Source organism: Apodemus sylvaticus, chromosome 1 (genome assembly GCF_947179515.1).
Source record: "Apodemus sylvaticus chromosome 1, mApoSyl1.1, whole genome shotgun sequence".
Classification (NCBI taxonomy): Eukaryota; Metazoa; Chordata; class Mammalia; order Rodentia; family Muridae; genus Apodemus; species Apodemus sylvaticus.
In genome coordinates, this window is record NC_067472.1 from 79,679,809 (window position 1) to 79,705,184 (window position 25,376).

The following is a 25,376-nucleotide window of genomic DNA, read 5'->3' on the forward strand; positions in this document are numbered from 1 at the left end:
AGGAAATGAACTTATGTTAAGATAGTTGACTGGACCTTTTCAAAGTTCCAAATCCCTGGTTTTACTTATTTCCTGTTTTCTTAGGATTTAACGTTTGAAAATAGATTTAAGGCTAAAGGGTGGCTAACGATGAAGAGGACAGGGTTGTGCTTGTCCTGGAAAGCTGATACCTTTGTTTCCTCCACAGCAGCAGACAGAATGGCAGCGGTACTTACGCCAGAGCCTGGAGGTAGTGGCCAAAGTTATGGAGCTCCTTCCCACACATGCCTTCTCAACTCTGGTAACTCACCATCTAGGGGCAGTCTGGTTGGTTCCTGACCCATAGAACATGGCTTTTGTACTTACCTGTCTCTTTCGTTCTCCCTTTCCTTGTATCTATACATTATGTGTGTGTGTGTGTGTGTGTGTGTGTGTGTGTGTGTGTGTGTGTGTAGGTCAGCCTCATGCAATATTCCTCAGGTACCATCTACCTTGTTTTTTTTTTTTTTTTTTAAAGACAATACTTCTTAGTGGCCTATATAACTCACTGAATAAGCTGTGCTGACTGCAAGCCACAGAGAGCCTCTTTGCTTTGTTTTCCTAGTGCTGCGAGTACAAGAGCTGTGTCACACACACAGCTCTATATATTTAATGTGAATTCTAGAGGTTGCACTCTTATCCTCCTGTTTGTGGTGCAAGCAGTCTACCCACTGAGCCATTCCCCTTGCCCTTGTTCATTTGAAGGACTGTTTAGTCTTAGACATAGTACAGACTTTAGAAATGTCTTTTTTTGAAGGCAGCCAGACCAACAGAAGTGTTACTTGCAGAAATTGCACTGGTAAAAGACTAGCCTGTGTTGTTCTCACTGTGAACAGATTGCTAAATCTCTCTGCCTATGTTTATATGCTGGATCTCATCTCCTCCTTAAAGGCAAAATGAATTTCTGCATATAACAACTGCAAGCCGCTGGCTGGCATTTTCTCACAGGAAGTGGCAGTTCACTATGCTAGCTGCCTTCCTTAGGCAAGCTTAAGTCTTGACTTATCTTGATGGTGAGTGTAGAAGCCTAAGAGAGAAAGGGAGTACTGTGAAGTCCTGTCTTTTCAATGAGCAAGGGACGTATACCCGAATCACTGGGCCTGCCTTTTCTCTTTGCCATGCACATTAATAATACCTATGTGATAATATTTTTTTGCAAGATCAGGGACCTTCTCAGACTTGAGGGATGACCTAGCTCTTCAAGTTGCAAATCTTGTAGAGTTGAAGCCCCTTTCTAGGACTGTAGTAGTCATGCCCCAGAATCATCTGCTGTCACTTTGTTTGTTTGTTTTTAAAGATTTATTTGTTTGTTTGTTTGTTTATTATATATACATACACTGTAGCTGTCTTCAGACACACCAGAAGAGGGCATCAGACCTCACTATGGATGGTTGTGAGCTACCATGTGGTTGCTGGGATTTGAACTCAGGACCTTTAGAAGAACAGTCAGTGCTCTTAACTGCTGAGCCATTTCACCAGCCCTACTGTCACTTTTAAAGTAATCAAACTGACATTTATTTCTGTATTGCTCTGGTACTAGCAGGGCTTATCTGTAAAAACTGAGGAGGGAACTGAAAGGGAGCTGGGCTGTACCTATAAAGGGAAGTTGTCTCCCCATAGCCACTCAGCGCTTAGTGTTAAAAATAGTATCAAAACTTGCATTTATGATTCTTGTTATAAACTTTGTCTCTTTGTTTTCAGTTCCCAGTTCTTCAGGACAACTTAGACGTTTATTTGGGATTACAGCAATTTGTTGTTACTTCGGGGTCAGGTAAGTTGGTCTTTACTTTCAAATATACCTTAGCATTAAAAAATTGGACTACTAGTTAATTATTGCCACCTCTGCTGTAATAATGTGGTTTGCCTTGTACAGCTCCGCCAATACACACTCAAATTAGGCACACTTGTTAGCATGTCTGCTACTGCTGAACTTCTGATCAATGCTTGCTTGGTAACAAAGCGAGGCAAACACATGCTTGTAGCTGCTGTGTGCCTTTTGCCCCTGGCAGGTCAATTTTTGTTCTTACCATTGGTCTGTCCTGTGTGAGGACTGAGTCCCTCTCCTTGGCTGTTCTCCTCATACCTGTTTTTGTATTTGGCTTTTGCTATTCCTCATTGAGATTTTCTCTTAGCTTTCAGTAAACCTTTTTGGTTAGTCACACAAGCTTTCTTGCCCAAGAGATTGTTTCATTTACAGGATAGAACATGACATTTGTGTTCTTTGCTATATGAAGGTTGATTTCTGATTTGTGTATTTTCTCAGAATGGAATACCTTAAATGTCCATATTTATTATCTCTGCACAGCTGCTCTTTAGACTCATTCATGATAGCTTGGTTTATTGGGGAGAGAACATTTTAAAAGCCTCTGACCCTGTCTGTAGCAGGACTGCCATCTAAAGGCTGTACCTCACAGACATTCTGTTCTGTGCTAGTGGACATGGCTCCTGTGAGGGATCAGGAAGAGATGGATTTGCAGATGGTTGTGGAGTGATGGAGCGAAGATTGCCCATGACTAAGCCTTGGTCAAATAAGAAATGCATGCGTCATTGTGCATAGTAGTCCCTTCCTAAGTGCTGTGTGTGCTGTTGTGGGGAGGTAGGTTTCCTAGAGGAATGGGACAGGGCCAGAGAGTTTAATTTAAGTTATATCCTGTTTCTGTATTTGTCTGCCTTGCAGATAGACCAGGAAAGTTTCATCTGCACTTTTGATTGCTATGAATCTTTGATAGAATATATATTAGATTGAACTAAACAGAATTAGTTTTATTCAGTCCAAAAATGGACAAATGTCAGAACTTTCATTTTATTTAAACCCAAAGTGTAAAATACATACACTTGAATAAAGTACTGTGTAGACACTTTTTTATTGGAGGTGCTGTGTATGTGGCTAGACAGACCACACTTGCTTCAAGGGGATCACATGATGGCGTTGGGGAGAATCTTCAGTAATAGAGAGTGAGGTTGTTCTTAAGCAACCGGAGAGTAAGAAAAGGTGCAAACACATAGAACGAATGACTGTCTGTTCTGACTAGTGGCTGTGTTGGTTGTTGGGCATAGCCTCACACAAAGGCTGAAGAGACAAGTGTTGAAGAGTTGAAGGTACACATAATAGAATGTATCAGGGACTGTCTACTGGACCTGAGCCCTGTGTCCTTTTTTCCCTGTTGTGCTGACCTAACTAACACCTGGGATAGGCTGCGTAGCACACCCGGTTCATTTTTAGCAGGGTCAGTCTTCTTCCATTTGGGAGAGTTCATACTGAGACAGCCATGGACAAAGGCAGCAGAGCTGCAGTGACAGCTCACAGAGTTCCAGCAGTAGGACCGTGCTGGCTCCTAGTTACCGGACTCACCCACGTGCATGTTCTTTTTCGTAGGTTGATAATGCCATAACTGTACCAGTATCAAAAGGAGTCATACCAGGGATGTACCAGGCTGTTTGTCTTTGCCCTGGGTCCTTGGAGCAACATAGATTAAAATTGTAGGTGGAGGCTGTGATCAGATGTCATATTCTGTACTGGGAAGCACCTGAAGATTTTTACTGTTGGAGCATTAGTTTACCCCACTTGACTTGTTTCGGAATGGTTGTTTATTACAACTAAAACTTGTTCTCTGGAAAACTGAGAGATGTTGTGTTCTAGGACACAGGCTGAACATCACCGCAGAGAACGACTGTCGGCGCTTGCATTGCTCCCTCCGAGACCTGAGCTCCCTGCTGCAGGCTGTAGGCCGATTAGCTGAGTACTTCACTGGGGATGTGTTTGCTGCGAGGTTCAATGATGCTCTCACAGTTGTGGAGAGGTAGGTTGGTTGTGAGTTCAGCTCTCCTTTTTATGGGAGGGCAGCATGTAGCCCTATTGTGTGGCCTTTGTCCTTTCTGTCATGTACAACTTAATATGAAGCAGACTGCCATTTGCTATACTGAGCTCTAAGTCCCTCTCAGCAAAACAGTGGGAAAGTTTCTTGTAATTTTACTATGAGAATTAAAGGCACTTTGTGTGGTGTGAAACACAACAAACAGTAAATAGAAGCCAAGCTATAACTTCACTGACAACCTTGTGTGTTGCTGTAAAAATAGTTTTGAACTCAGAAACTCCAGGCATAGTCAAGGTCCTTCAAGAAAGTCCAACTGGGACCAGGACAATACTTTGCAAGCGGGACCTGAGTTTGATCTTCAGAACTAATATCAAAAAGCAGAAAACAAACACATAAGGAAAAATAGTTCAAAACAAAACAAAAATCCCAGGCCCAGTGATGTGCACTTGTAATCCCAGCTCTGGGAAAGGAGACGCAGGCTGATTCCAGACAGCCTCTCCTACTCAGTGAGCTTCCCACTCGCAATAAAGAAAAAAAAGATAGGAAGAAAAGGAAAGTACCCGAGGAACAATGCACAGGTTGTCCTTTTGTCCTCTGCTCTGACATATCCCTCACATCCATGAGCTTACACATGTACACATTCATGCATGAGAGGGAGGGGAAGGGGACAGATTTTATCAGACAACTGCATTTCTTTCCATGTATGCAGCTGGTGTTAGAGGTCTAGATTTTTCAGGGTTTGTTCAGTTAGTTCCGTCAGGCTCCTGAGAAAGTTGTGCGGTCTATAGTCCTGACTGGAATTTGGATTCTAGGAGAGAAACTGAGCTAATTGCTGGGAAATATCTCATTTAACTGCTCAATCCCCCTCCCCCAAAGATTTTGAAGACACTGAAGGTCAGGTGGAAGTGTGGGGCACTTTAGACAGGCGAGCATTGGATTCACAGCTGTGTAGGTGCATGTGCAGCCTGAAGCCTGGCGCCTGCTGCTTTGATTCATGGAGTAGCCTATGAAGTAGCATGCAGGGAAACAACTGCTAGAACTGAGTTAACTTGCATACCAAATTTCTTACTTTGTTTATGTGAGACAGGGTCCTATTATGTAGCCTGGCTAACCTGGAACTTACTATGTAGATCACCAGGCTGGCCTCTAATTCATAGAGATCTACGTATGTCTGCCTCCACAACCCAGTCATACCAAATTTAAAAAAAAAATGTACATTTTAGCTTAAAACTGAAGACAACTGTGAGTTTTAAATCGTTTAACAACAAAGTTAAAATTAACTATAGTTGTAGTGAATAATAGTAGTCTGTAGTAATTGAAAAGGTTTATGAGTCGTCTGACTCTGTTTCTTTTCATTTTACACTTTGAGAGGTGAGTCTTGCCATTGCTTCTGAGTAGATGTGGTAGTGGATACTTTGGTTCATGTGTTAACGAGAAGGAACTTAGGATTTTAAGAGTTCAAATTCCAGGCTTTTTCCAAACTATAGAATTTTGAATTTCTGGTGTAATTTTCGTCTCTGTCCTGTGCTAGGCCCGTTTTCACTACTGATTCAGTACAATCTTCCTGTCTGAATTAGATAGCCAGCATCGAATGTGGCTCCGTAGCAATTTAGATCTGGATGTCAGTCCGCTTGGCCAACACTGCTGAGAGGATGTGAGCGTCTAGGCCATTGGAAGGCTTGACGCCATGCCCTGTCTGCACAGCTTAGGTCTGTGGCTTCAGCACTCAGAAGCACCTGCTGTTTTGTTCGCACGAAGACTAGAGTGTGCAGTTGGTTGGTGGTGGTCAGCAATTAGGAGGCGGAGGCAGGTAGATCTCTGAGTTTGAGGCCAGCCTGGTCTATTGAGTGAGTTCCAGGACAGCCAGGGCTACACAGAGACACCCTGTCTTGAAAAACAAGACAAAACAAAAACCAAAACAACAACACCAAAAATCTAGTATATGAGAGAAGACTTTCCTATAGTTTCATGACCTGACTAGCCAATGTGATTACCAGTGTTGTCTTCTAGGTCACATAAAATCTGATGTTACAGTTGCTGAACACATAGTAAGTTACTTGTTTAATGTACCCATGATTTAAGGAGCTAAACACCAGAAGACTGGGAGAGGTGGCTTAACTCTACTGTAGGGGGCAAGGACAGGAGGACGGCTGAGACTCAATGGCCATCAGCCTAGATAGGTCTATCAAGAGAGTAAGGGGACGAAAGCTAGAACAGAAGAACCCTTAGAAGGGTTCTGTGGCCTCTGTGCTTGCATGGCACACACACAGCTGTGGTTTCAACACTTGCTGTGCACAGTGCTGTGTTGCTCACTGATTGTTGCTTTCATTCCTGTTACAGCCGGACTTCTTGTTCAGACTTTGTTAGTGACTTGGCTCTCTATTCTTGCTTTCTTGACTCTGGGAAAGTGCCCTTCACACTGCTCTCCAGCCCTCAGTCCATTTATGGTTTCCTTTTGGAATAAAGTCGTCGTGCATTCCAGACATCTGAGAAGAACACTTTCCAGAGCACAGACTTCCTTTCTTCAGAACTAAGCTCTTTTAAGATGGCGATTCCTAGACCCCCCCCCCCCCCACACACACACACCTTGGCCTGGGACCAAGCAGCTGCCCTTGTAGTGACCTCCTCAGTTGAGAGGTGTGCTTGCAGGGTTGTATGGAGTTGGCCAGAACTTGTGCAGTTCTACTTTGCTCACTCTAGAGGACAGAGGGCCTTCCTGCATACTAAAGGAGCTCCGCTGTGCCTAGTGCTCACCATGCACGGTTGTCTTGAATAACCTGCACACTTGGCCGCTTAACTGTCAACATTTCAGTTTATTCTAGAAAGATCTTACAGCATGTAATCATCAATTTATCACTAACAATTTCCAATCTTCAGAGAAGTTGAGAGAATTATACAAGGAGAGAAGGAGGGAGACAGAAGATGGATGGATATGAACCAACTACCTAGATTCTATAGCAGACATTTTACCCTTTATTATATATTGATTCATTGTAAGCGTTGAAATGATTTTAAGTTTGACGTGCAGATCTTTAGATAGTCAAAACAGCAGGCTCGTTTTCTTTATAAAATAGTATATATAGCTGGGCAAAGATCATGTGTGTAATCTCAGCACTTGAGAGGCTGAGACAGGAGGAAAAGAGGACCATCCTGGGCTACATGGCAATACATTGTAAAAAAGCGTGTGCACAATTGCACATGGCATGAGATATTCATAATATACAATCTAGGAATATAGAAAAGTAGAGAGGAAACAGTAGTCCATAATCTATCTGCTTCCTCCACTGTACCTCTAGAGTGAGCTGGGCCAGCATGCTCTTCTGGTGAAAAACTTTCTCAGCTTGTTGCCTATGCATATGTGAATATACCACAGTATGTATGTGTACGTGCGTGCGTGCGTGCATGCGTGCGTGCGTGTAAGTCAAAGGACAACTCGTGGGAATAGGTTCTATACTACTCGTGGGTCCCAGGGATCAAACTCAGGTGAATGGTCTTAGGGACAGGTGCCTTTGCCCCCTGAGCTATCCTACCTGATGTTGTTTTGGGGCTTTTTGATAATATAAATGCTGTGGTGCTTTAGAAAATGGTTTTGTATATAACCTCACTTCACAGCTCTAGCTATTTTCTTGGAAAGAATTGGAGATTAGATTTTGTTTTCTGTTTGAAAGTTAGCCGATGGGTTTTCTTTGATAGCTTGTCCATTTTGTTTGTTTTGGGTTCTCGTGCTTGATGTCCTTTCTCACCTACTCCTTTGTCAACAGGTTGGTCAAAGTTACTCTGTATGGATCTCAGATAAAACTATACAACATTGAAACAGCTGTGCCATCAGTGTTGAAACCTGACCTCATTGATGTGTAAGTAAAGTGTAGTGATTGTGCCTTCTCGAGAGATATTTGACCCTACCTCCAGATGAACTGCAGTAACCAACAGAAGTGACTGCCACACATAGAGGGAAGGTTCTTCATCTGACCCTAAAAAGACAGATTGTTGAGTATGGCAGGGTAAGTATAACTGGTTGAACTAAAGAGAGCAGGGATGAGGCTCTACAGGGCAGGCACTTCAGGAAGCAGCAGGGAAGGGCTGTGAAGCTGAGAATTGGTGAGCATTGAAGGTGCATGGGAACGGCCCAGAAACACTTGGGCTCTGTCTCTCACCCTGCAGTGTTTATATTCACTGACAGAGTTGGTGGATAGTGGAAAATACCAACCATCTCACACTCAAAAGATGCACCCAGCAAGGGGATTTACGTGATTTTTTCCCAGAATCCAGGAATGCTCTATCTAATTCCTGTTCAGATACTACTTGGTAGCATCATGTTGAGGATTTAGTCCCCATGATAACACTTCTGCATCTGCTGCTCCAGCTGTGCTTCTTATGCTGCTGACTGATGGCCGGAAGTTGGGATGCCTGTGTCTTCCTCTACAGATTTGGTTGATTTGCTGGAGAGAGACTCAGAACTTGACAAGACACAGCTAGGTCTATTAGAAGAAATGGAGTAGAGCAAGATTTATGAGGAGTTTTCTAGAGCCTCCCTGTCTTTCCTCCAGGAATCTGCATGTGTTCTGTGTTCTGGATTGAGAGGTTCCCCAGCTCACATAATCCCCTGGGGATTAGTATGGAAGCGTGACTGATTGGTTAAGTCATCAGGGAATCCTTTAGTTCCTTTACCCACTCCAGTCCCAACCCACCAAGCACATGGCTGCTTCCCCTGGCAGTTTGGCCTTACCCCCTGGCAATCTAGGGACTTTACAGAAATTGCCTTGTTTAACATATGCTCAGGTGTGTTGGAAAGGGTTGTTTAAAGTAACAGAAAAAGGCTTTGACTATTTTAAAGCTATTTCAGGAACTGAGGGCAAAGACCAAATGTTTTCAAGCAAACGATTTCCTTAAGGGCCATGGGAGCTATACACCAGCAACTGGTCCAAATCAAAACCTAACATTTTCCTTTAAAGTTTGGTAGGATGGCACAGGGCCCAGTTGTTTGTGTATTAAATTAGAATCTCAGGTTACTTTGACACTTGACTCAAGATACTCATATAGAGTATGTAGATTGGGGAAGTACATGAAAGGATTAGCATCTGGAGACTGGAAACACAATCATATCCAGTTAGACTGCCCAAAAGACTTGCTCAGGTCTAGAGCAGGGACTGATAAACCATGACGCCCTCCTCTGCTTATCCCCATCTTAAAAGTAGTGAGAAGAGAAGGCTCAAGCTGCAGCAGGTCAGGCCGTGTTGCCCATCCTGGCTGAAGCCAAGTGGAGAACAGTGGCCATGTGCAGTTTCAGCATGTGTCATGGAGCCCAGCCATGGCCGTCGCGTACTAGCAGCTGTTCCACTTTGTATGCAGCCACTGCTAACTAGAACTAGGCTGAGAGTGTGGGCTTTGCAAGGCCTAAATATTAAAAACTTTGTTTTTTATAGAAAAAGTGTGGCTGGATAGTGGTGTTGCACTCCTTTAATACCAGCACTCAGAAGGCAGAGGCAGGGGAATCTCTGTGAATTCAAGGCCAGCCTTATCTACAGAGTGAGTTCCAGGACAGCCAGGGATTCATAGTGAAACCCTGTCTTGAAAAAAACCAACCAGCCAACCAACCAACCAAAAACCAAAAGAGAAAAAGAAGGAAAGAAAAAGTGCTATTCGCTTCAGCTGAAATTTAAATAAATAGAAGAAAGAGAATTATTTACTATAGTTTTATATTTAAAACATGTTACTTCCCTCTTTGAGAACTAGAGAAATCTATGTGGCAACTCCTCCTAAGCAAGGTGCCAGTTGGCTCTTGGTCAGGACAGCTTGCAGGCAGGGTTGCAGAAGGCTTGGGATCCCTCCTGCCTCCTTGGGGAGCTCTCTGGTGTGTGTACTACATTGGTTGAAATGCTTAGAGTCCAGTCGCTGGCCTTCTTAATTTAGTAGGTAGGCTGTAAGTAAAAGGTAGAATGGACAGTGGACTCTGAATATGAAAAACAAACCAGCTGCCTGTTAAGAATTCTTAGATTTTCCTGCTTTGTGCTACTTAGTTCATTTCTTTCTTAATAAAAAGTTACAGATTTTGAAAATCTGTAGAATATAGTTTAAAAAGAAAAAACAAAGAAACTGTAGAATAGAATAAAATACCCTTATTTCCCTGGAGTTATGATTTTGGTTCTTGGGATTTTTTTCTGTGTGTTTGCATACTTAGGTCCTTTTTGTTTGTTTTTGTTGAGCAAGTTGATAGGGTAGTTGATACATTGTAGATAGGTTGTTACTTCATGTATCTTCTAGGACCAGGAATATAGAACTGTATTACCATTATAGTCACTTAAAAAGCTGCAAGCTAATATCTAATTCACACACACATAGCTGAAGGTTTGATCATGACCCAATATTAAACCAGTCTCCTGTAATCTAGAGTAGTCCCTAGTTATATATGAATTGTGAGTGAGTAGGTGTGTGTCAGAAAGAAAGAGACAGATACCATTGAACCCCAAGCCTTAGTTTACTGTTTAAAGAATATTCTATGGTCCATGTTTAGCAGGGTTATTCCTCTGTTTCAGCCTTAAGCTAAGCGTTTGCAGCAAGATGGCTGCATCCTATGTCTTTCGTTTTACATCATGTCAGTAGGCACATTGTTGAGGTTAATTTTGAAGTGATTTCTTTGTACATCCTAGCTCTGTCCGTGGGTAGGCTCTAGAAACTGCGGCACTTGAGTTGCCCCTCATACCTAGGACCTGCTGTTTAACATAATTTCTCCACTAAAAGGAACCATAACTTCTTTGGGAAAATGTACTAAGTTTTGGGGCGGGATACTGCTGGAGAATGTTGTAGAATCAGTAAATAAGGACGTGGTTCCTGAAGGTAACTGGGATATTCACGAACACACAGGACCTGGCTTCCAGGAGGTTTTTCTGGTTATACTTGGTTAGAAATAAAAAACAGTCAGTAAAAATAACCCATATAGTCATTTTTTTTTCCCGAGACAGGGTTTTTCTGTGTAGCCCTGGCTGTCCTGGAACTCACTCTGTAGACCAGGTTGGCCTCGAACTCAGAAATCCGCCTGCCTCTGCCTCCCAGAGTGCTGGGATTATAGGCATGTGCCACCACCGCCCAGCTAGTCATGCTTATTTTTAGAAGATTCATCAGTTTGTATTGACAGTGTAACAGTGACCGAAAAGGGGTCTTCATGGTGACGATATGATGGGGAACTCTATATTTAGATCTTTCTTATCAGAATATCAACTCCAACTGCTTAGTGGTGACTGTAGAAAAGTTGTATGTAGCCATCTTGGCTTTGTGGTTGAGGCTGATTTGGAACCTGGAGTGTTCTCACCTCAGCCTTTGGAGTGCAGGGGTCACAAGTGTGTGCTACCATGCCTGGTTTCATGCTGATCTTTAAGTGTGTATTTTATAAATGTTTCATCCAGAGCAGCCTTTGCAGAAGCCAAACACCTGGATGCCCCAGGTGGACAGATCCTTAGCAGGGAAGTTAAGCTTTGGATTCTTCTGTCAGAGGTATATAATGCAGTTACTTATATAGACTATAGTACATTTTTACAGTTTTTAAACTTAGCACATTTCCCCTTATGTTTGTTATCTTCTTAAATAAACTATGTGTCACGGGAAGAGTGAGATCGGTAGGTATTTAGGAACTGCCATGTGCGTGTATGTTCTCTGCAGTGGTCATGCAGACAGTGTGCACAGGCCATTGTTTCCGTGTTGGCACCGTATGGCACCGTATCTTGGAATGCTCTGCACAGTGGATGGAGACAAGCTCATGCCACCAGACTGACCTGGCTCTCTCAGATCACTGCTTCTTTCCTTCCTGCAGGCATGCTCAGTCACTTGCAGCTCTCCAGGCCTACGCCCACTGGTTGGCGCAGTATTGCAGTGAAGCCCATCGACAGAATACACAGCAGTTTGTGACACTCATCTCTACCACAATGGATGCGATCACACCTCTCATCAACACCAAGGTCGGTCTTTCCTTCCTTTTTTTTTTCTTTTCTTTTTTAAAGATTTATTTATTTTATTTAGATGAGTACACTGAGACTGTCTTCAGACACACCAGAAGAATGCATCAGATTCCATTACAGATAGTTGTGAGCCACCATGTGGTTGCTGGGAATTGAACTTAGGACCTCTGGAAGAGCAGTCAGTACTCTTAACCGCTGAGCCATCTCTCCAGCCCAGTACCAAGGTCTTAAGACAGAAAATTTTGCACCTTTTACCTAACTCTCTTTCCATAGTCCTGTTTACCATGAGACCAAAATGCTTTCCTGACTGGGTTGTAACAACTGTATTTCTTCATGTTCTCTTAAATTTTTTTGTATCACATTTATTTATTTGTGTGTGCACACATGTGCATGAATGCCACAGCTTTCCTGTGAAGTAAGAGGATAACTGGTAGGAGTTGACTCTCTTTTCCTCTATGCTGGCCCTTGGGGTCAAACTTAGGTTATCAGGTTTGTGGTGATGAGGACCTTTCCCCTCTGAGCCATCTTGCCAGCCCTCATGTATTTCTTCACTGTAGTCTACATATGCTCAAATGCAACTCTTGGGTTTTACTCAGAGTGAAAGTACCTACTCGGTTTTAGTGACTAAAAAGTTTTACTACTGTTTGATCTCATTCCTTGAAGCAGCATTGTTCATAGTCAAGACTGGTGGTAATCCTTTTAGACATGCTCCTGTGATTTTTACAGTGTGTAGATAGCTGGAGGAGCTGCTGTTATTCCCTGCGTGCCTTGCTCTCTTTACAACTCAAGCAACTCGAGTTCAATCCCAGTATTGTTTCCTTATGAGGATGTGTTTTGACTTTCTCATTGATAACAAGATGCTCCCTTTTTTTGTCTACACTTCTACATATGCGGTTCCCAGAAGTGAAAATGCTAAGTAAAGGTTATAGCTGTATAAAATGGACAGAACCGAGTAGGACTGCTGAGTTGCGTGGCACATGCATTCACGTGCTCTCGCTGTGCTTGCACACACAGGCAGTCGATTCTAATGGGAGCAGCGTTGACTTTCATAAGCCTGTTGTATTTATGATGGTGATTTCTAAAAGTTCTAATGCCCCTAAGGATTATGTTCCATAATTTACCTAGCTCTTGCTCCACTTTTAGGTTAATACCATTGGGGGGAAAAAGTGGACTAGGAGTTTAGCTCAGTAGAGTGCTTTCCTCACATGTATGAAGCCTTGCATAAAAAACTGGTTTGGTGGTATACACCTAAAATCCCAACATTCAGGAAGATAAGTAGAATCAGGTCATTTTGGCTACATAGTAAGTCCAAGGTGCCGGGACTGCATGAGACCTTGTGTTTAAATTAATAAATACTTCCAAATATATACATTTTAAGAATATAGCTTTATTTTGTTATATAATTTCCTTAGAATAAGTGGAGAATATGTTGTTAAAGGTTAGAAATATTTTGTGATTCTAGGAAATTACCATGATACATCCTTCATAAATAGTTCTGCAGACCTTGACTCTTTGGTGTGTATTTCTTTAGTCTTAACGCATGTTTGGTCCATACTGTTTTTTAATAAATAAATGAATGAATGAATGAATGAATGAATGAATGAAGGATATTTGGTCCATGCTATTTTTTATAAATGAATGAATGAATGAATGAATGAATGAAACGAAACAAAAATATATGTACGTATGGGTATACCACACACACACACACACACACACACACACACACACACACACTTTATGTGAGTACATTGCTGTTTTCAGACACACCAGAAGAGGGCATCAGATCCTATTACAGATGGTTGTAAGCCACCATGTGGTTGCTGGGAATTGAACTTAGGACCTCTGGAAGAGCAGTCAGCACACTTAACCGCTGAGCTATCTCTTCAGCCCTGCTCTGTATTCTTAAAAGCTTTTTTTGGATGTAGGCATGGCTCATCGGGACGGGGGGGGGGGGGGGGGGAGTGAGAGTGTGTTTAATACAGGCAAGGCTGAGGCCAGTTTCTAACCACTCCTTTCCAAGAACTTATCTTTTATGGTTTGGAAATTGCCAGTGATTTGAACCAAGTTTTTTATTTTTTTTAAGGCATGTTGAGGTGACAGAAATAGGAGAGACTATGAGATTGATGCAGAATGGAAGTGCTGAGTGAGACCTTGGCTTCACGAGGAGCTAGGGCAGGGACTCAAAGACTACTGTTGTCTTTGAAGGAAAGACTTGGACAGCACAGGCAGCGTGTAATAGAACAGATACATGCAAGTTGAGGGGTGACTGGGAAGAAGGAAAAGAATGGTGCTGACTACAGGGCAGCAGCTAGAGGTGTGGACTAGAAGACAGTAATTTTGTTTGGGAGTCATCATAGGAGACACTGCAGATGCATCCTTCAGTGAATGGTATAGTTTGAAAGTCATTAACTGCTGCCAACTGAGGAAACTCTCCAAGAGCAGACACACAGAAGATGAAGTACGCCAACATGTCACTTGTCTTCTGTTTCTAGGTCCAAGACAAGTTGCTGCTGTCTGCGTGCCACCTACTGGTCTCACTGGCCACCACCGTGCGGCCTGTCTTTCTGATCAGTATCCCTGCAGTGCAGAAGGTGTTCAACAGCATCATTGATGCCTCTGCCCAGCGTCTCACAGATAAGGTAGGACACACCCATCCCAGTTAGCATTCTTAGGGCTCTGTGGCTGAAGATGTGGGGCAGTGGAGATATGAGAGGCTGAGTCTAATTTTACATTCTGAGTTGAAAGCCACCTCAGCTTCACAGAGTGATTCTGTGGGGTAGCACTGGCACAACCTACTGGCTTCTCCCACTAACGGCCAAAATCCTGATTCAGATGGGAAAACATCCCTGTTCATGCACAGAGACATCATTTGCCTCCTAAGGAGAGTCCCTGTGTTCTTTCATTGGTTCAGGCTGTTCTGGGGTGAGAAGCTATTTGAGAGACTCAGACTAGTTAGGAATAGAAAGTAGAGGAGGTGGGTGGGTTTACAGTGAGGTTCTTCAGAGACCTGAATGTGAGCAAGAGAGTGTTCTTGTGAGCCTGTTCTCAGTGGTTTTTTGTGGGTCCGATGGCAGCATCAGAGGCTATACTAGATGCTGTGTCTCCTGAGATCTCTCCCTCCGAGGCTTCAGATGCCAGGTTGAGCAAGGTGAACTCTGTCCAGGCTTCTTGAGCTGACCCTGCATGCTAAGACCCGGTGTGGGTTCCGTCTGTGTTCCTTTTTCCTGCCTGGGTGCCTTTAGGTAGAGCATGGCCAGGCTGTAAGAAAGATACCTAGGATCTGAAGCAGAGTGGATAGGGTACTAAATGTTGTGTCTCTGGTAACCAACTTTCACTCCTTTGGAATTTTGATGGATGCCTTTGGGTTCCTTCTAGGCGCAGGTGTTGGTTTGCCGTGCACTTTCTAATACCTTGCTCCTTCCATGGCCAAATCTTCCTGAGAGTGAGCAGCAGTGGCCCCTGCGCTCCATCAACCATGCCAGCCTCATCTCTGCACTCGCCCGGGACTACCACAGCCTGAAGCCCAGTGCTGCTGCAACCCAGAGAAAGGTGCCACTCAATGACAGTAAGTAGCTCCTGTGTAGACATTTGCACCTGAAGCCCTTGAAGTGACTTCCTTTGCTTGTTGTGACATCACTGCTTCACAGAGAAAAGGCTCGGATAGTAAGATGCTTACCAACGGAATTAATTCATCAGTACATTCCCCTATCTGTTAGCTACATGTCAGAAACCTAAAGAAAACCTCTGTGGATGACACTGCCAGTGGTGGCGCCTCCAGCTACAAGCCCTAGGGTGACTGTGAACCTATTTCAGATTCTTGTGTGAACTGTCTTCTGACTGACCTTAACCTTTTCCAAATAGAAGCATTTCAGAGGTTTTAGAAGAACATGTGCTTTCACATTTAGTACTGAGGTGGGATTGTTTACATTAATAAGGAGAAGAAAATGAGATAATTCTAATTCATGGAAAAAGGGTCAAGCTTCTCTGAAAATAACAAATACAAAATATTTTAAAAATAGAATACATCTTTTCACATTAAGAATAATGAAACACTATTAGATGGTGTTGCTTGTAGAATAATGCCAACAGGGACGCCTTGTGACCTATCACAGGTGGTAATAAAGAGTGCTCTTTTTGTTGGCGTGTGTGAGGTAGGTCTTCCTTCCTGCTCTGGCTAGCTTAGTGTGCAGATAACTCATGCGGGGCCAGAACTCTGTAACTACCCTTGGTCTTCGTTTCTTTGAGATGATTTTTCTAGAACTCATCACATAGACTAGGTCAGCTGACCATTGAGAGAAGACCTGAGGCAGAGACGGTGGTGGAGATAGAAGTCTAAATGGCTGAGGCGAGGCTCTGCACCGATTCTCATTGTCTCTTGCTTTCTAATAATAAGGCTTTTAATGTTTTGGTTGTTTTATTTATTATTATTACTATTATTACTGCTGTTATATTATTTGAGGTAGAGACTCCATACAGCTCAGACTGTCCTGGAAGTTTTGATATTCCTGCCTCTGCCTCCCATGGTTTATAATGTACTACCTGTGGGTCAGCTACAGTCACACATTTAACAGTGCTTTCAGTTTATATTTTGGTAAATAAACATTGGTCCTTTAAATTTTTTTCTGTGTTGGACCGGTTTGATATTTGTCTCTACACTCCATTGTTTTTAGCCCCTGATACTTTGTCCTTTATGTCTGGGACCCTGTCCTCCGTGGGTTCCTAGCCTTGTCACAGTCTCTGAGCATGCAGCAGTTTGTGCCTGCTTCTTATCAGTAGTGTCAGTGCTTTTTGTTTGTTCTTGTGCCTCCCTGTGACCAGTCGTCAGTGATCCAGCCTGTTGTGAGTCATTGCCTTCCATCCTCTGTCCCGTGAAGCGATATTATCTGGCCTCTGTTTCAAATGAAGAGAGCAGAGCTCAGCAGTTAGTAACACTAGAGGAACAGAGCTAACTTTGCATACTTCTCAGCATGCCTTTCTGTCATACCCTCCTCTGACTAAAGCTTTAGCCTACATAGGATAGACTCTGTGAGGCTCAAGACAGCCCAGTACATACTGGAGGTTTGATAGTGGCTCTCTAAGCTTCAATCGGGACCGGCCTATGGAGGTCATCAAGGTTGAGCCTACTAGGCTGGAACTGAGTCAGGCAGCCTCCACTATGTAGAATGATGACAGTTTTTTCTTCCTGTGTCAGGTGCCCTGCTAAAACCTTGCCCCTGACTACCATAAGAACTTAACAGAGTTGGGTCTCTTGGGCCTGACTTGGATCCTACCCAAGGTCTAAGCTGGCTCATGACACTCTGCTGCTCTCACTTCTGATGTTGGTTAGTCACTGCCACCATTCTCTGAGCTGTGTAGGATCATGCTGTGAGCTCATATGCCAGTATATTATTAGTTAAATATGTTGCCACTAATAAAAAATAAGTATGTATACATTATCAGACTATAGGCCTGATAGGCCAAAGATTGATAAAGCAATTTTTCCTAAAGCCAGCCTTTTTACATTGGTAGGCTGTGCCTATGTGGTAGCAGGGTGGTGCTGTCTGTAGCTAAAGGGAGATGAGTCTGTTCTCCTGTGCTAATTGCCTGGCTATATATCTCGCTTACCAGCTTATAGGGTGTTTGGCTGGCCAGTTGGTGTTTTATGGAGAAGCAGGTGTGTGTGTGTGTGTGTGTGTGTGTGTGTGTGTGTGTGTGTATGTGTGTTTGGGAGTGTCTCTTGAAGCCCAGGCTGGCCTCAAACTCTGCTCTGCAGTTGAACTTGAACTTGTCCTCCTGTCTCCTAAGTGATAGAATTAAAAGGTACTATCATACCCAGTTTCTGTGTGATTCTGAGTATTGAACCCAGGGCCTTGTGCTTGATAGGCAAGAACTTGAGTTACATCTCTAGCTGTCATCTATTTGATTTGTTGCTAGTGGGTAGAGAGGGAAGGCATAAGTCCAAGTGTGCAGATAGGGGGACAACTGGAGTCTTGAAGGTAAAAAGGAAGAGGAGAGAGATAAGGACATGGTGTTTATAGGGTCATATAATGAAAGAGATAAGTTCTCTGCAAGATTCTTCCCTCCCTCGTGTATGTTCCCTCTAATTATACTGTGTCTCAGACAATGCATAACTGCAGCTTCTTCTTGACTTACAGCTAAAGTTATTATTCACCAGACACTTAGTGTCTTGGAAGATATTGTGGAGAATATTTCTGGGGAATCCACCAAGTCTCGACAGATCTGCTACCAGTCACTGCAGGAATCCGTTCAGGTCTCCCTGGCCCTCTTTCCAGCTTTTATCCATCAGTCAGGTAAGAATTGACTCAGAGGCCTGCCTTGTGTTTTCAAGGGCCAGAGTGCCTGCCTAGATCTGTAGAGCAGCTGGCCTGGACTGTGCTCAGTGAGGCTAAGTGGGCGGGCGGGCGCGCACGCACGCACGCACACACACACACATACACACACACACACACACAGAGTGAGCTATCTGGAACCTGGAAGTGGAACATTACACACAGACACACACACACACACACACACACACACACACACACACACACACACACACACACACACACAGGCAAAAGCTATGCCATCTTTGGAGAAGCTATGCCATCTGGAGAGACAAGCAGAGCCCTTGGTGAAGGCCTGGCTCCTGTCCTGTGACATGGAGTTGCTTGCAGCCTCCTGCCTAGTTTTCCTTTGTAGATTAAGGCGGGTGGGTAAGAGAGTAGGCATTATAACAGGCAGGAAGGAGAGGAAAGAGGAAAGGTGGGTGTTGCTTACTTAGCACCTGGGGTGACTGATGTGCTTTTCTAAGCCCACTGTCAGTGCTGCTGTCACCCTGGACACGTGTCTGGCTCTCCTGAAAGCATTCATAGTAGGCTTGTCAGTGTTAGACAGCAGAGCCTTCATAGCTTAGATGCACTGATTCCAGCATGTAAGCACTTAGTGCATGTAAGAACCAAAATGTCCCATGTGACTGACATTGCAACCTGGATATGGAACTACACTAACCAGAATCAATAAGTCCATTTGGTAGCCCAGGGCAGTGTGACCTGAGTGCTCTGTCATTATCTACTTTTATCCACTTAACCTTGACCTACTGCAGAGATGATTGGTCTTAGAGAGAAATGCCGAGGCACTCAGGTGTTGACCCAGTTGGATAATTTCTTGAATGTGAGCATGAAGTGGTTCATTTTCACTGAGAGTGCTGACCGTGCTGGATGCGGGACAGTGTGCTGGGCGTCACGATGAGACAAGTCCATTCCCTGCTGTGAGCAATCAGGCAGCTGTTCCCAGGATCAGAGCTGTGTTCGCAGCAGGCCTTTAATCATCTTCTACTTTCCATCATTGGCTCTGATAGTGTTGGGGACATTTCTTCCAGTAGGAGAGATTAGAGAGAGATGACAGTGCAGATTGCAAAGAAACATTGATGAAGCCGGGGATGTCTTTGGTCCCTGTGCACGTGGTGTTGACCATTGGCTCTCCCTGTCCTTCATTTAGATGTGACTGATGAGATGCTGAGCTTCTTCCTCACCCTGTTCCGAGGCCTTAGAGTGCAGATGGGCGTGCCTTTCACCGAGCAGATCATACAGACGTTCCTCAACATGTTCACCAGGTAACTGCACACCCACTGCCCAGTACTTCAGAGTCAAGGGACACATCTGCTACAAAATGCAGGACTTCCTGCTTCTTTCCCTACTTGCTGTAAGCATTGCTTGTCGTGCTGGTTCCTAAAGAATCACTGTGAGTTGTTCTGTGGCGTTTCCTGTCTTGCAGAGAGCAGTTGGCTGAGAGTATCCTCCAGGAAGGCAGCGCAGGCTGCCGGGTGGTGGAGAAGTTCCTGAAGATCCTCCAAGTGGTGGTGCAGGAGCCTGGCCAGGCGTTCAAGCCCTTCCTCCCCAGCATCATCGCGCTGTGCATGGAGCAAGTGTATCCCATCATCGCTGAGGTAGGCAGGACCAGGGAGGGCCCTGTGATGCCTCCTTCCTGGGATGGAGGAAAAGGGCCTTGTGTTTTAAATCTCATTTATGAGTTTTCTCAATACTCTTGTAAATAGTTTTCAGGGTCCCTTCTCCCCCTCACCCCCCAGAACTGGATACATCATACACAAAAAATTAATAATAAAAACAGCGAATGGTTCTGGATACTTAGGGCTTTTAAATACTCATAACTCATAGCTGGAGAGATGATGGCTCCACATTTAGTATATCATGCTCTTCCAGAGGACCTCTCTTCCTCTCCCTCCCACCCCCAAGAATGCTTTCAACTTGGTAGTCTTGTTAAAGGCAGGTTCTTGGTGACAATTCAGATAGAGCTTTTAATGGTCTGGGAAAGTGAAAGGACAGGCACTGACCGTGGCAAGACCGAGAGTAAGTATAGACACAGATTGGATGTTACAACAGTGGTTGGGGAATGGGAGCTGATCTTAGAGCTTTCCCCATGACCAAAGTCCAGGGCCCTGGGTTCTGAGACACACATGACTGTGTAGCTGATAGTCACAGAATTCTGCAGCACTGTTGGGAATAATGTGGCTCATGTGCTCGAAGGTAACTTGAAAATTTGGACTTAAGTTAGGAAATGATGCTTCAGGGACTCCCTGCTGTCTCAGAGTCCTGATGCTGGCTGCAGGAAAAGGGCTACACACAGGGAACAACTAGCACAGCGTGTTGCCTCTACTGGGAGACCGGTAGAGTCCTAAGTACTATTCAGACTTGCTTCTCTTGGGCAACAGTGCTGCTTTTAGGGCCTTGCTGCTCTTAGCCTCCCAGGTTGCATAAAGGTTAGCTAGCTCGCTATTTCCATCCTGAGGGATGGACAGACATGACCTGAAAGATAGGACCAAGCAAGAAAATAGAAAATCGATATTTTCATTGTCTTTGTACATTGTAGCTCTTCTTCCTGTTTAAAGCTGAGATGTTTGTTAAAAGGAACCTCCTGGGACTCACCCTAATGTCTCAAGTGTAGGCCTGTCTTCTCTCCAAGCACTCCTGGTGAACTGCCCCTCAAATGGCTCAGAGCCGCTGCAGGGGAAGTGGCAGATGCGTGGGTGGGATGTGAGTACTGGCTACGTCTGGTGCCTCTTAGGTTTCCGTGGTGGCCTACAAGCCAAGAGGCCCCAAGCTGCATGGAGGGAAGGTGCAGTGCTGTGTGGATTTCTCTGCAGCGCCCGTCTCCTGATGTCAAGGCTGAGCTGTTTGAGCTCCTCTTTCGAACGCTCCATCACAACTGGCGGTACTTCTTTAAGTCCACTGTCCTAGCTAGCGTGCAGAGGGGCATCGCTGAGGAACAGATGGAGAATGAGCCCCAGTTCAGTGCCATCATGCAGGTAAGGTGGAGTGCTTGCTTGTGAAGCTACAGTGTGCCCTGAGAAGGTGGGAACCTCGTTCCTGGGGGCCCCCTGCATTCATGTCCCTCAGGTCCTCTTGGTATGTGGCCCCTTCTTTGAACCTGGCCCTATAGCAAGGTTCAAAGGGTTCTGGGGTCACACTGAGCTCTGACCCAGTTAGTATTTAAAAGTTAGTTTCTTGGCGCTTCAATCTCCTCATCTGTAAGGTGGGGTTAGTACTGCTAGTTCCCAGATTTACAATGAGATACCAAGTACACGTCCCGGGCAGATGTGTGCTGCATGTCCAGTCCCTTCCTTTAACAGCAGTGTAAGGACAAACCTTTGTTGGGTGTGGTGACACATGGAGTGCCAGTCCACATGGGCTACAGAGTGGCACACTCTGTCTGGAGAGGGGCGGTGCCATCTGCTTCAAAGTTACATGATCCTTCCTTATAGGACACTGACCAGCTAGGAGTCTCTCTGGAGAGCCCAGCAGCCTGCATTTGGAAAGGCATTCTGGCTCCTGCCGTGCTGCCCTGTTGAAGGCTTGGCGTAGTCTAGTGTTGGCAGACTTCTTTGACAGAGCTGTGGTCTCCTCCTGCTTGAGGCTTATAAAAGTCACTTTGAAAGAGTTTCATAGTTTGGCAGTTTCTTATAATGTTACCTATATGGCTGAGCATATGATCTAGCAGTCTAAGGTAAATGACAACATATGTTCACACAGCCTGGACAGACGCTTTCATGATTGTCCTAGACTGGAAACAATCCATATATTCACTAGCTCTCAAAGAGTGAACCCACTGGTCCAAGTAGGCCATTTCTTAGAAATAGGGACTGTACTGCTACAGTGGAGCTCCACTACAGTGGAGGTGAACGTGGACTGTGCTACATGGGAAAGTCAGACCCAAAGGCTCTGCCCCAGCCCAGCTTCAGTGACCTGACTTAGGAGATAAATCCCACTGCTATAGCGTGATGATGGGATTCGTTGCACAGCCAACAGCCCTGGGGTGGAGCAAGAGGAAGGCCTTCTGTAGGCTACTAGCTTCTCTTGTCCCCCCATGATCAGTTTGTATTGGAGTAGGAAATTTTGTGTTGGGGTGTGTATTTCGATTTTCGCTTGAACTAGTGACTTTCACTTCTAGACATTTTTGCTCTAAGGCAGTTTAGACATATGCTCAACCCCAAAGCAGATGAAGTGATTGAGAAGGAACCTCTGAGGACTTGTGGCCTGTGAGGCACGAGCACTAAGGAGCAGGAGAGTCCCTGCAGGGATTGCCTAGGTTGTCAGGCGGGCTATGCTGTCTGCCCAGATTACTCAAGATTTGTTAACGACTGTGGGTGTCTTGCTTCAAAGATGGGTTCTTGAAAAGATTTTAGAGCAGTGATTCTTAGCCTCCCTGATGTTGTGACCATTTAATCTAGTTCCTCATGTTGTGGTGATCCCAACCATAAAATTATTTTTGTTGCTTCTTCATAACTGTAATTTTGCTACTGTTATGAATTGTAATGTAAATATCTGATATGCAATCCCTGTGGAGGTGGCGACCTACAGGTTGAGAACTACTATTGTAAGTTTCCTTTAGAAAGGTGTAAATGAGACTAAATGAGTGAGGCCCATGGGCAGACACGGGTGATGCGTTGCAGAGGTCTGCTCTGACGGACAGAGTTGAGACAGGTGACTCACCCTAGCCTTCCTGAGAGCAGGCCCTGGAGGAGTTGTGTCTGAGGCCACGCAAATGCTGCTTAGTAAAGAGTAGTTCTGCTCCTCAGGCTTTTGGACAGTCCTTTCTTCAGCCTGACATCCACCTGTTCAGACAAAACCTCTTCTACCTGGAGACTCTGAACACGAAGCAGAAACTATACCACAAAGTAAGTGCCTTCCTCTCCTGGAAGGGGACCCCCCCCCCCCCATAGGACTTCTGAGCCAAGTCTGAGGCTCTTGAGTCTGCATGGGGAGTACTTTGGGGAACACATGAAGCCTGGGGTAGCCCCAAGGATCTTAGTGAGCCTCCTGTCCCATGCTCCTGCTCCTCTGCTTACAGAAGATCTTCCGGACCACCATGCTGTTCCAGTTTGTGAATGTGCTACTCCAGGTCCTGGTTCATAAGTCTCATGACCTTCTGCAGGAGGAGATCGGCATTGCCGTTTACAACATGGCTTCTGTCGACTTTGATGGCTTCTTTGCAGCCTTTCTTCCAGAGTTCCTGACTAGCTGTGATGGTGTGGATGCCAATCAGAAAAATGTTCTGGGGCGGAATTTCAAGATGGATCGGGTGAGGAGAAAAGGCCAGGCTACGGGGAACACATGTGGGCTCTGGAGCCTGCTGCCGTTTAGTAGAGGCCATCTGGGTATGGGCCTGGTTCTCCCTAATAATAGGTTGTCATCAATACTTCAGTACCTTGCTGCTGAGGTTGGGTGTGGAGGGGTACACTCTATCTTTCTCAGGGACTTGGCTTCTATAGCTCATGTGTTTTCTGTCTCCGCCTCTGAGTCCCCAGGTCCTGGTCTCAGCAGGCTGCACATTGTCAAGACTCTTGTTCTTATCTCACTCTCCTAGACCATTATCTTTTAATATCTTTTAATGGTCTAGAAGATGCCATGCTGCCCCTCTGCTTTCAGGCAGGCTAAAAGACTGATGCAACTTTGGGTCCCCAAGGTGGCCCTGTTGCTTGGCTGCCCTGGACTTTCCTGTGGCTCTTCACAGCCCAGCACTGGCACAGCTCACATTGGTTAAAGGGGCCTCAAGACACTGGCTCTCTGTGCCCCTGAGCCCCCAGACTGAAGTGACTGGGGCTGCACTTGGAGTCATTGCTGCCTGTGCTGTCAGGCTGTGCGTCTGCTCTCTTTCCGTGTTGTATGGCCATAGCTCTGTGTGCGTTAGGCCTTCTTTAGAACAAGTTCTTTTGGGAACTTTTGTTTTGGATAAGCACTGCTCCCCTTGCCCCTGTGGGAGTTGAGAATGTGCTTGCTCCCTCCCGGGTCTCTGGTGGTCTTTATCTCTATGCTGGAACACTGTTCTAAGCGCGGGCTTCTGGCCTCTCTCCCCCTCATTTGGCATGTGTTCTTTTGTGTCTTAGAATTGCCTTTTCTTTGGGAGTCTGTCTTGTTCCCTCTTTTCAGCCACTTGAGTTGTTTTTTCCTTTGTTTCCTAGAGACCAGCTCCTAATATCTCATGGTTGTTTTGCAGTGGCATCAGTATTGGCCAACTTCTTGGTTAATACATTGGGTTCTAAATCTGGTCACTCCTAGGATGCATATTGAAAATGGAGAGGGCATGCGTGGCTCCACCGAGGGAGTTCTGGTTTGGTGTTTGGGAGCTGCTGACTGAAAACGTGCTGCTTGGTCAGTGTTTGGCTTGGTTTGGTTTGATTATTCTGAAATGAGGTCGCTTTGTAGCCTTTGCTGAACTTAGCTTGTGTTCTTTCTCCCTCCACCTCTTATACAAGTGCTTCCCACCCCTTTCTGCCTGCTCCTCCTCTCTACATAGGGTCTTACTTTGGCCTGAAACTTACCATATAGACCAGGTTGGCTTCAAATTTGTAGAGATCCTTCTGTCTCTGCTTCCCAAGTGCTAGGGTTAAAGGTGACCACTACCAACCAGGCCCTGTGCTATTCTTCAGGATGGGATGAGTCACTTCCCATGAGGTTGTGCACTGATTCCTTGTGCTGCCCTTCACCTGCTTCCATGCACGCTTTTGTGGGAGACAGGCTGTGTGGTGTGTTTTTGGGTCACACTGTTCCTGGTACTTTATGCTCTTCCAACCACCTTCTAAAGAGCAACTCTTCTGTCCATTTTGTAGATGGCTTAGGCTCAGAGGGCTCCTGGTATTGGAACAGGGTCCCAGCTGAGTGTCCTGGCTGTAGAGCATGCGACATGATCGATCTGAGGTGCTTTGAAAGTTCAACACAGGGCTGACCAGGCCAGCTAAGGCAGGGCAGGCTGTGTTGGGCGATGGGGACAAGTTTGAGCTGAGTTCTAGAAGAAGGTGGGAGACGCAGAAGTAGTGTCAGCTGTTTGATGTGGCTGAGTTTTGCACAGAGATCACCTTACTAGCCAAGGCAGGATGTCAGTTATGTCTGTGACAGTGTGTCCATAGTGTTGACACTCTTCACATTTGGATCTGCACAACAGGTTCATGCTAAGCAACATGGGAAACAGTGGAGCAGTTTCAACATCTGGGTGCTTTCCCAGTTGCTGCTGCTCCCATCAGGGGAGCTCTGTGGCTAGGCAGTGTGTTCTTCAGTTCAAATGTCATGAACTTGTAGGGATTTGTAGAACTCAT

The 25,376-nt window shown here is 45.0% G+C and overlaps 1 protein-coding gene across 4 annotated transcripts in view; it reads left to right on the forward strand.

Moving 5' to 3' along the window:
• The window catches only part of Xpo6 (exportin 6), an 88,157-nt gene that overhangs the window by 61,647 nt on the left and 1,134 nt on the right, over positions 1-25,376 (forward strand). For 2 of the 4 annotated variants that reach the window (XM_052199638.1, XM_052199617.1), the window contains 13 exons: positions 188-280; positions 1,720-1,789; positions 3,659-3,818; positions 7,595-7,687; positions 11,638-11,782; positions 14,278-14,424; positions 15,161-15,350; positions 17,920-18,075; positions 19,268-19,382; positions 19,544-19,715; positions 20,931-21,092; positions 22,863-22,961; positions 23,135-23,365. In XM_052199638.1, the coding sequence (XP_052055598.1) occupies positions 188-280; positions 1,720-1,789; positions 3,659-3,818; positions 7,595-7,687; positions 11,638-11,782; positions 14,278-14,424; positions 15,161-15,350; positions 17,920-18,075; positions 19,268-19,382; positions 19,544-19,715; positions 20,931-21,092; positions 22,863-22,961; positions 23,135-23,365 (1,833 nt within the window). Of the gene's footprint in view, positions 1-187; positions 281-1,719; positions 1,790-3,658; positions 3,819-7,594; positions 7,688-11,637; positions 11,783-14,277; positions 14,425-15,160; positions 15,351-17,919; positions 18,076-19,267; positions 19,383-19,543; positions 19,716-20,930; positions 21,093-22,862; positions 22,962-23,134; positions 23,366-24,342; positions 24,436-25,376 lie in introns of all 4 variants that reach the window. The other 2 variants (XR_007980303.1, XM_052199625.1) reach the window with 2 other exon arrangements.